The 15,442-nt window shown below is 34.0% G+C and overlaps 1 protein-coding gene across 1 annotated transcript; it reads left to right on the plus strand.

Annotated features, from left to right (window-relative positions):
- Window positions 1–2,908: 2,908 nt before the first annotated feature.
- On the plus strand, window positions 2,909–14,013 carry LOC130244967 (cytochrome P450 26B1). The gene is made up of 7 exons (XM_056477569.1): window positions 2,909–3,084; window positions 3,750–4,090; window positions 5,794–6,018; window positions 6,171–6,446; window positions 8,094–8,249; window positions 10,064–10,489; window positions 13,494–14,013. The coding sequence occupies exons 2-7, from the start codon at window positions 3,887–3,889 to the stop codon at window positions 13,869–13,871; spliced, it is 1,665 nt and encodes a 554-aa protein (XP_056333544.1). The 5' UTR covers window positions 2,909–3,084; window positions 3,750–3,886; the 3' UTR covers window positions 13,872–14,013.
- The last annotated feature ends 1,429 nt before the right edge of the window (window positions 14,014–15,442 follow it).

The raw sequence follows: 15,442 nt of genomic DNA on the forward strand, positions 1-15,442 counted from the left end.
TTTGTTGTTTTTTTGTTTGTTTGTTTGACGATGGATGATAATAAATTAGCATTTAAATTAGGTATTTTTTTCATATTTCTAAAATTATATCTAATTACATTATATATGAAACTGTAATAACTTAGTTTAAATGCACATTTGTAAATAAACATACATTTTTGTAAACAAATAAGCACTTTGACAAAAATGTAGAAAGTATATTTGTTGCATCAAATAGTGTGGTAAATAGTGTTGCATCAAATAGTGTGGTAAATAGTAGTGCATCAAATAGTGTGGTAAATAGTGTTGCATCAAATAGTGTGGTAAATAGTAGTGCATCAAATAGTGTGGTAAATAGTGTTGCATCAAATAGTGTGGTGACTTAAATACAGTATTTGAACCTCAATTAAACTGCAAATAGGTCCACTTTTTTGAAGAAGAAAAAAAAAACACCCCTTTTAATAGGTTGGCTACGGGCCTGATATAATATATTTAAAAATGTTTAAATATGTTGAGCGATTTGTAAGAAAGTGCCTGGTGCAAATATGTAAAAATGGAGCAAGTGTGTATTAAAATGACAGAAAGATGAAAGAGTGTTTTCTACAGGTGGTTTGTCAAGGCCACTAACCTGAATGAGGCACACAAAACTGTATGTTGTGAGGTTGTCGTGGGGTGTGTTGGAGGGGGTGAAGGGGTTTTATTTTGTTAAAAGGGGTTCAGGTTATTCCAGAAGAGATGTTGTTTTTTTTTGTTTTAGTAGCATGAAACTTTTTACATAAAAAAGTATTATATAAAAATGTATCATCTTATATTTGACACATCTGGAGTCAAACAACAGAGCAGATATCTTGCTCATTTAAAAACATGCCTTAGGTCTTAAAAAAAAAAGGATTTAGGCTTGCATGCTGAAAGAATTACATTTTTGGGGTGAATCACTGATATTTTATAATATAGAGTTTCAGAATGTTTACATTTGTTTGTATGTGTGGCAGATTACAGATATATGTGAGGGAAGATCTGGCCATGAGTGTGTGACTACACAACAAGCCCCTGCATGTCTTTAACCTGACTTTGAGCTTTAGTTGGTATTCTAGGTCTCTGCTGTTAAAATTAATAACGGGATTTGTTCAGCCACCCCAGACAGGGAATGTCTTCAACACCTCTCCATCTCCTGCCCTCTCTCACATTGTACATAGTTTAAACATCAGAGATTAGTCATGAAAGAAAAATGAAAACCCACCACCTGCAGCATCTTCTGACCTGATTTAAACATGCACTGTTAACCCAATAAGTTAAGGTAACTCAAACCATTTGAGGAAACTGAATGCAACAAACCATTTGAGTTAAAAAAAAAAACTAATCTATACGAGTACTGCGAACTTACCCCATTTAAGTTGAAGTAATGAGGTATTTAATTAACTCATTACCTTCAACACGGAGTTCAAAACTCTTTTCAAATGAATAGAATTAACTTTTAAAGTACATTTTGAACAACATTCATTTCATGTATGCAGATCACATTAGACAGAATGTTTTAAATAAAATAAATTGATGTCTGTGTGTGAATTAGTGTTATTGATGGTTTGTCTTTTTTTGTAATTTACCAAAATCCAAAGAATTTTGCAATTGTATTTGCAATGAACTTGCTGGCAAGTCTTTTGTTCTGAAATATAAGAAATCTTCATTTAATTCAAGTACAATTATCAAAATGGCTACAAATATAGTGTAAGTATAATTGAAGTCAAAATTATTATAAATAATTTTATATAATTATTTAATTAATTATTATTTTCCAAATATTTCCCAAGTGCTGTTTAACAGTATTTCCAATAACCTTTTTTTCTCCACTTTTTTTGTATTTAAAAAAATATATATTTTAAGGTCAATATTATTAGTCCCCTTAAGATTTATTTATTTTTATTTTTTTTTTTTTTTTTTGGATTGTCTACAGAATAAACCACTGTTATCCAGTAACTTGCCTGATTATGCTAATTTGCCTAGTTAACATAATAACTTTAAGCTGAATAGCACAAATAAAATTATTATAATCTGCCACCATGGCAAAGACAAAATAAATAGCTATTAGAAATTAGTTTTTAAAACTATTAAATTTAAACATATGTACAAAAATCTGAATTTGGGAAATAATTTAATCTAAAATATTACATGGTTAATGCATTAACTAAAATGGATTAACAATAAGCAAACGCCAGCATTTTTTTCTTTTTGTTATCCTTTATGTAGTCTAAAGTAATGCCTTTGTCTTTCATTATAGCCCATCAATATTACCATACAAAACCTTATTGTAAATTGCTAACGCAATTATTTGTAAAGTAAAATCCTGATTATTACAAGTAGGCTATATATTACCGAAAAAAATATTAGCTTTTGTTTAAAATGTTGAGAAGAGTTCGTTTATCTCAGCGCAAAAACACAATCGTTGCGCTCAACCAACTGCGATCATAAAATAATTAATATTCTTAAATGAAATGAATAATCCATAGAGAGGTTAAATAAATGCGTTATATGAAAAAATCTCTATTTAATAAAAACACCGTTTTCATATTTTTTTGGTTTACACTTTTATAATATTTGCATTCATTTTGCGTTTATCCACTTTACGCACAAGCGAAAGTTTTTTTTTTTTTTTTCAAAAATAAATAAACAGATATATTTATGTTTTACACAAATTATATGCTAATATTTTATGTAGACATTATAAACAAAAATGCTTGCTTAGATCGTAATTAATAAAAACGTGACGACAAAAGGATCGAATGGAATCTCAATGAGGAAATGGTTAAGCAACCAGTAAAACCCCAATCTCTCTCTCACTCACTCACTCGCTCACTCTCTGTTGCTTTTTCTTTCCTTCTGATTCCCTCTGAATAACCTACGATCGCAAATGTTCCCCATCCTTTGTGATCCATCCACGACCTTTTCAACTATGAGAGAAAAAAAACTGCTCTCACGTCACTGGTGAAGGTGGATCATAATATGTGCCAATACCTATAAAGCTCGAGCGCGCGAGATGCACTGAAGACTCATATAGCTCACCAAACAGAGACAGATTCTGAAAGTGGATATTTTTACAGTCGTGCTGAGGTGAGTACACATTCATTGTCTGACACTGTTTCACCTTTAAGTCACCTTTAGCTCTGTAATTGAGATGGTTTGATTCTAGACTGCTGATTGCACGTTTTAGCTGCAAATCTCACAGAGACCGATTTTTGTTGCACCCTTAAATTAAGATTCTGTAACTATTATTAGGTGTAGTTAGTTCATTATCAAGAGTCATGTTGCAAAAGTATATATTTTATGATTGAAAACAAAACTCTGAAGCTCAGTTTCACTATATTAGTATAAACGTTATATGAAAGAACTAAGGCACAACATTTTAATTGAACTTGTGTAGCCTTGTGTTTATCAATACAAAGAGTGTATGGGGTTTACTTACGTTGAAATGTTTAAGATGAGAGATTTTCTGCATTACGCACATATTTGTGCTCGTTTCAAACTTCCCATAATATCAAGTTCGTCGGTGTGGATAAAAGCAGGACTGTCCTTAAAGTTGCACCCCAAGAAAACGTGGATAAACTCGGATGAAAGACATGCCAGCGCATGCAACTTGTAAAACTGTTTGGAATAGTTGTCAGTTTCTTGGCTTTCTCTGGGAAGTTGGAGAGACTGAATGCAGAGTAGATCCCCTTTTCCCCCTCATGATTCACTGTTAAATGTAATGTAATGTTGTATTCTTATTCCATTTCTAGATATCCGAGAAACGCGTAAAGACAGCTTCTTGCGTATTGCACAACTTCTGGAGGCGCTCCATCCCGCAGATCATCATTGGAACAACACGCACAGGCGCACGTGGATTCTGTTCTTTCTCTTTTGATCATCGTTCGAGATGTTCGGGCACGATTTCTGCCTCGTGTCCGCTTTGCTGGCGGTTGCAGGTGCCGTCTTACCGACAGTGCTGCTGCTCGCGGTCTCGCGGCTGCTGTGGGAGTTCAGATGGAGCATCACCCGGGACAGGACGTGTAAACTCCCACTCCCGCAGGGATCCATGGGCTGGCCGCTCGTCGGAGAAACTTTCCACTGGCTTTTCCAGGTAAGACTTTTTTTTTTTTTTTTTTTTATAATAATAATAATAATAATAATAATAATAATAATAATAATAATAATAATAATAATAATAATCTTTTGACTTTATCATTAGATTTTTCTAAAAGTAACACCTTTTCTAATCAGGTTTGAAATGGTGCTGCCCATATTAGGCTATATTGTGGAAATGTTATATTATAATTATATATATATATATATATATATATATATATATATATATATATATATATATATATATATATATATATATTTATTTTTTTTTTTTTTTTTTTTTTTTTTTTTTTTTTTTTTTGAGTAAAATATATTCTGAATTAGGCCTATATTACATTTTATATTTTAAATAGGCTAGTACGGGGAAGAAGGCTACAACGCTTATTAGGTTTATTCATTTTCTTTTAAAGGCTACAGAAATGTTAATTAAACGAAAAGCAAACAAAACGTGATTCTGGGATAATTAATGTGTCGGTGCTCTTTGGATAAGAGCATTTAGCTAACTGAACAAAATAGTTACTAAAGTTGTATGTCATATAATATAGCCTATGTATATACCATAAGTCAAAGTATATGGGTCTAAAATAGCGTTATAAACAAATAAGGAAAAGCAAATTGTTGTAAAAAAAAAAAAAATTTTATTAATATTCAGATGTATGCTGATGACACATATATACATATATATATATATATATATATATATATATAAATATATATATATAAATATATACATATATATATATAGATATATATATATATATATATATATATATATATATATATATATATATATATATATATATATATATATATATACATACATACAACCTTTTTGTAAATTTTGAGATTGATAAAATCTTTGAAGAATATAAATGTCATGAAACCAACTGCTTAAATTTATGTACACTAGGTAAAAAAAAGAAATGTCATATTTCTACTTTACCAGCAAACCACTATTTATTTATTTTTATTCATCATTTACATACAGTGGAGCATTTTATTTAGCATTTTTTGTTATTTCAGTTCCACAGAGAAAGGACTTCTTTTCCAAAGCACCATTTTTAGTTAAATTTTTGCATTATATGCTACTCTAGAGTGTTTTATTTTGCATTGTGTGATAAGGAAAAAGTTGCATTTTCCTGCAAACTATACTGTTTTATTTATAGCTTGTGTAGGCCTACATTGGAGTGTTTTATGTTACATTTTACATGTTATTTCAGCATGTAATTTAAAAGGTAAAGAGTCTAATCTATGTGGTTTGCTTCATCTTTATCACTTATTAGTGATTTATGCACTTCATTTATTATTACTCACAAAATGTTTTCCAATAAAATATGAGACATATACCTTAACTTTTCTGATTTGGACTGTAATGTAATGATGTGCACCTTTTGTGAAGCTGCTTCGGAACGATAATTATTGTAAAAAGTGCTCCACAAGAAAACTTGAAGTGAATTGAACATATAAACTAGTTCATCTACTATACAAATGCACACAGAAGATTATTCTCTGGCATGTGATAAATTGGTGAGGGTGTAATTCTACATGTAGTTAAAAACAGATATTTCACCTTGATTTCATGCACAGTTGCAGAACTGTTCAACCTGTTTCAGAGCATGTAAAATAAAACTGCTATACACTACCTCACAGACACAGAAGTATGAATAGTCCTGCTTAAACTCTGTTATGTTGTGACAGGGTTCCAGCTTTCACATCTCCAGACGAGAGAAACACGGAAATGTTTTTAAAACTCACCTTTTGGGCAAACCCCTCATCCGAGTGACCGGTGCAGAAAACATCCGGAAGATTCTGCTGGGTGAACATACAGTGGTCTGCACACAGTGGCCACAGAGCACACGCATCATCCTGGGGCCCAACACTCTGGTAAACTCAGTTGGAGATCTGCACAAGAGGAAAAGAAAAGTAAGCTGAACGTCTTTCTTAATATCTTATTACTGATATATATCTTCTTGCTTCTAGTTTCTTTGAGCTTGCAAAAACATTTTATTTCCAGCCCTCACTGTTGCAATGAATAGTTATCCAATTGATTCATGAATTTATTATTTGCTTGCTAGATCCTTGCTAAAACGTTTAGTCGTGGGGCGCTAGAGGCATATCTGACTCGCCTTCAGGATGTCGTCAAGTCTGAAATTGCTAAATGGTGCACTGAGGCCGGGTCTGTGGAGGTTTACACCGCTGCCAAGTCACTCACATTCCGCATCGCCGTGCGAGTCCTGCTGGGTCTGCACCTGGAGGAGCAGCAAATCACTTATCTCTCCAAAACCTTTGAGCAGCTCATGAATAATCTCTTCTCTCTTCCTATTGACACCCCAGTTAGCGGCCTGCGCAAGGTGAGAATAACCATAGTTTCAGCCTTCCTTTACAAAATTTATGAGACAGATCACTAAAAAATGACAATTTACTCACAATTTACTCTCCCTCAAATGGTTCCAAATCTTTTTAAGTATTTATTGTTGTTGTTGTTAAATAGAGAAGATAATATTTTGAAAATGTTGTTAACCGGTAGCCACTGACATAGGCAAACAAATACTATGAAAGTCAACAGTTACCAGTTTCCAACATTCTTTAAAATGTCTTCCTTTGTGTTCATCAGAAGAAAGAAACTCAAACAGATTTGAAACAAGTGGAGGAGGAGTAAATGATGACAGAATTTAGATTTTTGGGAACTGTTTAACCCTTTAATTCCAACCATCAAAATTGTGATTGTGTTTCCTTATTTTTGGAATCTCTGAAATGATTTATGTTGATATGTTTGATCAAAAAATATACAATTTGAATTGCCCTCAATTGCCCACAAATTTCTGGTCCAGTGTTTTTGATACACTTAAAGCTATTAACATAAATCTAGACCCCAACCCCTTGACAGCCCTTTTTGGTATTTCAGAGAGAGTTATCTTGACTGTTGCATCTCGCCAGGTTATTTCTTTTCTACTCTTTTAGCTAGACGAGCAATACTTATAAATTGGAAACAGGTACTTCCTCCATTACATGACATGTGGATCCGAGAAATCTTTAGCTGCGTAAAACTTGATGCTTACTTTCAGGATCTCTTAAATCTTTTTACAAAACCTGGAACCCTGTTTTAGACTACTGCATATCAAAGACTTACCCTGTTCAGTTGATATCAGCTCTAATACACAGTAAATAACTGGAAAGAGGAAATACTGCCTCCTTAACGCAAACTTATTTTAATCTTTATTATTATATACTCATGCTTTATAATTATTATTATTATTATTTTACATATTTTATTTTTCTGTTATTTTTTTATTTTATTTTAGTTTTTTTAATTTTGAAAGGATAGTGGGAAAATAAGAGAACTAAGACAGTCTGTAATATTTCCTATGTTGTATTGTATACTACTATGTATGGTCTTGTTAAACACCAAAAAAAAGATGAAAAGGTAGATTTAAAAAAATGCATCAATGTCACATGACTTAATTGTCACTATCATACAACTGAATAACAATGTAGTTTCGACTATGCTTCTCGCTGATCATAACTTAATTTATCCAACATAAAATAAAAGGAAAAATAGTGTTTGTGTTTTAGGGAAGGGTAAAGATTAACATTCAAGTACTCAAATCAAAAAAAGTATTTTGCAGAATCAAGCAAAATAAATATTTTTAGATCAATACATACATAAACAGTCACACTTTACAATAGTTCATTGGTTAATGTTATTACTAACATGAACTAATAATGAATAATACTTGTACAGCATTTATTAAATCAGAGTTAAACATTTAGTAATGCGTCATTAAAATCCAAGTTCATGCTTGTTAACATGAGTTAATATGGACTAACAAGGAACAATACTGATAAATGAATACTGTAATACATGTATTGCTCATTGTTTGTTCGAGTTTGTGAACATTAACTACTACAACCTTATTTTAAAGTGTTACCAAGTAAATGAATGTCAAAATCTTGGTTGCTTTGAAAAAGGTGACCCCAGTCTGTTTGATTTATTCTAGGGAATCAGAGCTCGTGAGATTCTGCACTCTGCCATGGAGAAGATCATAGAGGAGAAGCTGAAAAAACAGCAAGCCAGCGATTACTGCGATGCTTTTGACTACATGCTGAGCAGTGCGAGGGAAAATGACTATGAACTTACAATGCAAGAGCTCAAGGTAAACCTTAAGACTCCAAATCTAAAAATATTGTGTGCTAGCTTTTTACTACACCCAGGTTTATAATGACTATAATGTCTTTCACTGAAATATGCTTATGTACCAAAAATCTTGTCAGGAGTATTTAGTGCAAGAATCATTTGATCACATATTAAACAATGCCATTAAAGGATCACAGTGCAGCAACAAAACTCTAATTTATTGTCATTTAACATATTATTTTATTTTTCATTATTTTAAAAAGCACTAGGATATACCCATTTGTAAGCAAAAAGTCAAAACTGAAAATTCTATCATCATTTACTCTTCCTCCACTTGTTCCAAACTGGTTTGAGATTTTTTTTCTTCTTCTGTTGAACACAAAAGAAGATATTCTGAAGAATGTTGGTTACCAGTAGCCATTTATATTCATACTGTGGATGTTAATGGCTATCGGTTTCCAAAATGTGTTCAACATAAAAAACACTTGAGGGGGAGTAAATGCTAAATAATAGTTCACTTTTGGGTGAACGTTCCCTTTAATTATTTAAATATAATACTTGCATGATCACTTATTATTTTAAAGAATTAGAAACCAGTAGTCTTGCTCAGAATTAGCATGCTTTATTTAGCATACTTTGTTAAGCGAAATGATAATGGAACATACTTTGACCAAATATATTCATATTATATTTTCTCAAAGGTTATTTAAAATGTGAAATCAGCCATTAGACATTTTTTTTTTTTAAAAATGAGATTTAAACATAAATGAATAAATTAAATAAATACATAAACAAATAAACGAATGAATACGTTTTCCATCTATGTATGGCTTGTTAGTATTGGGCAATATTTGGCAGAGATACAAATATTTCAATATCTGGAATCTGAGGCTTCAAAAAAATTTTAATACTGAGAAAATTGCCAATAAAATTGTCCAAATTTAGTTCTTAGCCGTGTAAATTACACATAAAAAATAGGTTTTAATATATTTAGAGTAGGAAATTTACAATATGTTCTTGGAATGGCGACATGGTGGCTCAGTGGTAAGCACTGTCACCTCACAGCAAGAAGGTTGCTGGTTCGAGTCCTGGCTAGGTCAGTTGGCATTTCTGTGTGGGGTTTGCATGTTCTCCCCATGTTGCCGTGGGTTAACTCTAGGTGCTCTGGTTTCCCCCACAGTCCAAAGGCATGCGGTATAGGTGAATTGAATAAACTAAGTTGGCCGTAGTGTTTGTTGCCACAGTGGAATGAACCGCCAGCTTATCCAGCATATGTTTTACACAGTGGATGCCTTTCCAGGTGCAACCCAGTACTAGGAAACATCCATACACACTCATTCACACATATACCCAAGGGGCAATTTAGTTTATTCAATTCACCTATACCGCATGTCTTTGGACTGTGGGGGAAATCAGAGCACCGGGAGGAAACCCATGCCAACATGATGAGAACATGCAAACTCCACACAGAAATGCCAACTGACCTAGCCTGGACTCGAACCAGCGACCTTCTTGCTGTAAGGCCACAGTGCTAACCACTGAGCCACCGTGTCACCTGATTACTTTTAATGAGGCATTTTAATGACAAATACAGTTTGTTCCGCTAAAAATGTGATCAGAAAAAATATTGATGACACAATTTAATGCCTCATGAAAATCATGTTTATGATAGGGGGCGAATAATCCAAGAGGGCTTATAATTCTGACTTTATGCAGAAATGAACTGTATGCCCATGCAACCCAAGACATAATGGTCAATTAATAAGTCCTGAAAACTAAAATATATTTGCATTTCATTTGACTTCAGACTTACAAAATAAAAATGCATTTCAGGAAACGGCAGTAGAGTTAATCTTTGCTGCCCACTCGACGACGGCCAGCGCATCAACATCCCTGATCCTGCAGCTGCTGCGTCATCCAGACGTGAGCGAACGAGCCAGAGCAGAGCTGGAGAGCGAAGGCTTGATCACTGATGGCCACGGACACTGCCGCTCTCGATGCAATGGGAATGCCATCAGTGAAGAAGGCGAAGCTGCGGAGAAGAGCACTGGTGACTGGAGATCAGCGATTAATAAAGCAGCTTGTTTTGAAGCAGGGGACAAGGAGGAGGGCCGTCGCTCTCGGACCCATGTCCCTTACCTGAGCTTGGAGAAACTGAGTCAACTTTCATACCTGGACTGCGTGGTCAAAGAGGTGCTTCGCTTCCTCCCACCGGTGTCTGGAGGATACAGGACAGTTCTGCAAACATTTGAACTGAACGTGAGTGACTTTTTAGAACATGGAATTGATAGTGCATTTTTTAAAATACATTAAACCAAATGCAGCTGAGGAATCTTTATGAGTCTATATTGTTTTAAAAACTGATTATAAAATCAAATCAAATCAAAATCAAATCTAATCACTTTTATTGTCACATCATCAGCACCACGTGTGCTGTGATGAGTGAAAAGCTTAGGTACTGGCTCCAGACAGTGCAAAATACAGACAGTGCAAATACAACGACAGTGCAAAATACACAGTGCAAAGTGCAGACAGTGCAAAATACAACAACATACAACAGCATACTCCCAAAAAAAATAATAGGACTATGTAAAATTGGCAGTGTTGACAGCAATATGTACAATGAATAGGTGTACACATAGCTGTAGGCAGTATTGTTTTAAGTATGGATTGGTAAAAGTTCAGTGCATGCTACATATTGATGGTGTGCAGTGAGGGGTGTGGAAGAGTTTGTGTGGGGTGTGTCAAGTGTTCATCAGTCTGATAGTCTGAGGGAAGAAACTTTCCTTCAGTCGGCTGGTGCGTGACCAGATGCTGCGGAACCGTCTGCCTGAGGGTAGCATAGAGAAAAGTCTATGGCTTGAGTGGCTGGAGTCGCTGATGATTCCCTTCTCTTTTTCTCTTCTAAATCATGATATAGAACACTTAAAAACTGCTGTAACATTTACAGTACTACAGGCAATTTTGGTTGCCAGTAATACTGTAAATTTTACAGTATTACTGGCAAAATTTACATGCACACTGAACATTAACAATTACAACTGTACTGTAGTTTTACAGCACAACTGTAGCTGTTAATTTTTAGTGCACTTCAGTGTTCATTTCGTCGATGACTAAAACTAAATAAAAATCAAGTGATGGTGTCTACAACTATAAAAATATATATTTATACACTCACATTTTCGTAGACTAATAAAAATGAGACAAAACCGTGATTGGGAACGTTTTCTTTGGAAAATATCCAATCAGAATCAATCTTGGTGTGTGATGCATGAGGCACACACACACACACATTTGAAAAGTTACTGATCCACAGTAGACGCAGGATGCGATTACAACATCATAAGACTAGAGTAGATTTATGCCGAGTTCAGACTGCATGATTTTCAAAGTAGTCGTGTCACTGATGTTTTCACACGGCATGACTATCTGGGCTATAGTTTTGTCGCTGCTTTGTTTACACTGCAAGATGGATCGCACTGGATGACTTTACAATAGGAAGATCGCCTACAACTTTGTCCAAACTACGACTCACAACCAAAAACACATAGTATATATTTTGTTATTAACTACATAATGAGAAAGAAGACTTTAGTGGGGTAGAAAATGTACATATTTGCTCACCTGAATTTAAAGGGAATTAGCAATTTCTCCTCAACCTTTTTTCTTTTTTGACCCGGTTGTGATATTGCTCCGATGACATGTCAAACAGACACGAGTGCTCCTGCCAAATTTCTGCTAGTTTTTCCTCTATTTCTTGAGTCCAAATATACTGAAAATGAGCACTTTTAACTTCTCCCCCAAGCTCCCGCTGGCCTGCAGGTACCCTCACTAGTGGATGCTGCTCTCTCATTTGTCTGTACGTGATCGCCAATGTTATTTTCAGTCAAAACTCACACCTTTCAAAAATTTCACATGCCATGATTTGAATCGCTGACAGCTCAAGATATTTAGCATGCCAAATATCTCACGGCCATGGGCGACTCATCTGCGATTCTCTCAGATCACGTCCTTGATAGTTCATACTGTGTGATTGTCACTCACGTGAACGAGCACAAATTTGCCTGTGATTTCAGGCATTTGTCGCTGATTTCTCACAACCTGTCGGTGAGTCAAAATCAGGGCTAAAATCATGCAGTCTGAATCTTATGAAATTTAGTCGACTAAAACTAGACTAAAACTAAAATGATTCAGAAGACTAAAATATGACTAAAACTACAATGAAATTTTTGTCAAAAGACTAAATCAAAATGTGCTGTCAAAATTAACACTGGTGCACTTGTACATTTTAAAGTATTACAGGCAACCAAAATCCTCAGTAATACTGTAAAATTTACAGCAATGTTTTAGTGTATGAATAATAACCATCATTATCAATGTGCTGCAGATAAAAAAAAAACATGGATTATTATCATTATTATTTTAGATTTAGCTGAGAATTTTGCCATTAATTTGTATTACTCATTTATTTACTGCAGTCTAGTATGAATGAAAAATAGTAAAAGCAAAACTAATAATCATCATTATCGTTTGCTGCTTTTGAAAAAAAAAACAAGGAAGAAAGAATACTGTAACTTTCTTCAGTACTGAATAATCAAATGCTCATATTAGTCATTTTATAATTATTTTTTTAGGGGTTTTCACCTTTAATGTTATAGGACAGTGAAGGACAGACAGGAAAGCATTGGGAGCAGAGAGAGGGGAAGGATTGGCATAGGACCTCGAGCCAGGAATCGAACTTGGGTCGCCGTGAACACCTTGGTGCTATAAGTCGACGCACTTAACCACTAGGCTATTGGGGCCGACATATTAGTCATTTCATATTGGCCACAATTATGATTAGTATTATTATCAATTGAGAATATTACAAATGTAATTTTATAAATGATAAAATTGTCATATAGCTTAATTATTATTATTATTATTATTATTATTATTATTATTATTATTATTATTATTATTATTATCATCATCATCATCGTCGTCGATCATTATTGTTAATAATAATAATAATAATAATCAAAATCCTCATAATCATCATAAAATAAAAGTTCATGGTGGAAAACAAGTTTTAAAAATAGTAAATTTTTCATTTTTATTATTTTGTTAATTTTATGTTAGAAATAAACATTACAATTTAAAATTTTATCAATTATACATTATAATATGCTGAAAAATCATCATGATCATCTTATGTTGCCAAGGAAAAAACAGAAGGCTGTGTCTGTGTTGTGTCTAATATAAACATGCTTTGCATCTGCAGGGTTATCAGATCCCGAAGGGCTGGAGCGTGATGTACAGCATCCGCGACACACACGAGACGGCAGAAGCTTATCAGAACCCAGAACTCTTTGACCCAGACCGTTTCTGTGTGGATCGAGATGAAAGTAAAAGCGAGCGCTTCAGTTACGTGCCTTTCGGAGGCGGTGTGAGGAGATGCATCGGCCGGGAGCTCGCTTTGATTGTGCTCAAAACTCTGGCAGTGGAGCTGCTGGCCACGGCGGACTGCACTCTGGCAACCCAAACATATCCGAGGATGCAGACGGTGCCAATTGTGCATCCGGTCAATGGATTGCATGTGTTTTTTAATTTCAGAACCCAAGGGATCGAGAGAAACCGAAGGGAGTCCACGCACATATGAGCAAAATAATAATAATAATCATAATAAATACATTACAAAAATCAAGTAGACACTGTACCACTTAGGACACTTATGCACAACCATCAGACTGCCTTTGGAAACATATCATATGGAGTTTTCTTTCTGGTGTTTATGTCAAGCAGAGTTTGACACAGAGTTGGGTTAAAAATTAGGAGCCTGATCAGTGTCAAAATTATTCATTCACTTTCCTTTAGCTTAGTCTCCATTTTAGAAGTCGCTACAGCGGAATGAACCACCAACTATTCCAGCATATGTTTTTTACACAGTGGATGCTCTTCCAGCTGTAACCCAGTACTGGGAAACACCCATACACATTTATTTACACACACACACTCCGGAGGATTTAGTTTATTATGTCTTTAGATTGTGGGAGAAACCGGAGCACCCAGAGGAAACCCACGCCAACCTGGGGAGAACATGCAAACTTCACACAAAAATGCCAACTGGTGCAACCGGGATTCAAACCAGTGACCTTCTTGCTGTGAGGCGGCAGTGCTAACCACTGAGCCACCATGCCACCCACCTCAAAAATAATACATTTACAAAATAAAAGTCATACAAAATTCACATTTACAAAAATTTAATTTGTACATTCAAAACAACTCGTAAATACACAAATCTAATGCTTGAATTCAAAACACAATTTCTAAATGCACAAATCCAATTCGTGAATTCAAAACAATTTATAAATACACAAAACACGATTCATACATTCAAAACAAATTCGTGAAAACGTAAATCCCAATTTGTAAATTCAAAACACGATTCATAAATGCACAAATCCAATTTGTAAATTCAAAACCGTTCAAAACAATTAATAAAAATATGCCAATCCAATTAATAAATTCGAAACACAATCCATAAATTCAAAACACAATGCGTAAATTCACAAATTTAATTCGTAAAATCAAAATGTAATTTATAATTCATAAATTCAAAACACAATTCATGAATACGCAAATCCAAATCATAAACTCAAAACAATTCATAAATGTGCAAATCCAATTTGTAAATTCCAAAAATTTATAAATTCACAAATCTAATTCATAAATTCAAAACACTATTCATGAATACGTAAATCCTATTCGTAAATTCAAAACACAATTCATAAATCAAAACACAATGCGTAAATTCAAATTACAGTACAATATATAAATGCACATATGTAATTCATTTGGGGAAATATTTATGATTTTACATTGTGTTTTGAATTTACGAATTGCGTTTGTGCATTTATGAATTGAAGTGTTTATGAAGTGCTTTGAATTTACAAACTGGATTTTGTAAATATGAATTGGGCTGTGCATGTATGAGCTTGGTTTTTGCAAATGTATTCTTTCTGAGACTGATCTGGCTCCCTAAAAAATTGATTGATCATTACAAAATGCTAAGCCATGACTCAACTCATTTTAGTGAACTTGTAGAATAGGTAAATTCATGAAAAAAGTAACTTAAGCCTGTGTAAAATGCAAACAAAGCTGTTGAATAACCAAGCCATTTTGATGCGCATGAGAACATCTAAAAAGAAAAAAAAAAAAGAATGAAAATGC

Source organism: Danio aesculapii, chromosome 17 (genome assembly GCF_903798145.1).
Source record: "Danio aesculapii chromosome 17, fDanAes4.1, whole genome shotgun sequence".
Lineage (NCBI taxonomy): Eukaryota > Metazoa > Chordata > Actinopteri > Cypriniformes > Danionidae > Danio > Danio aesculapii.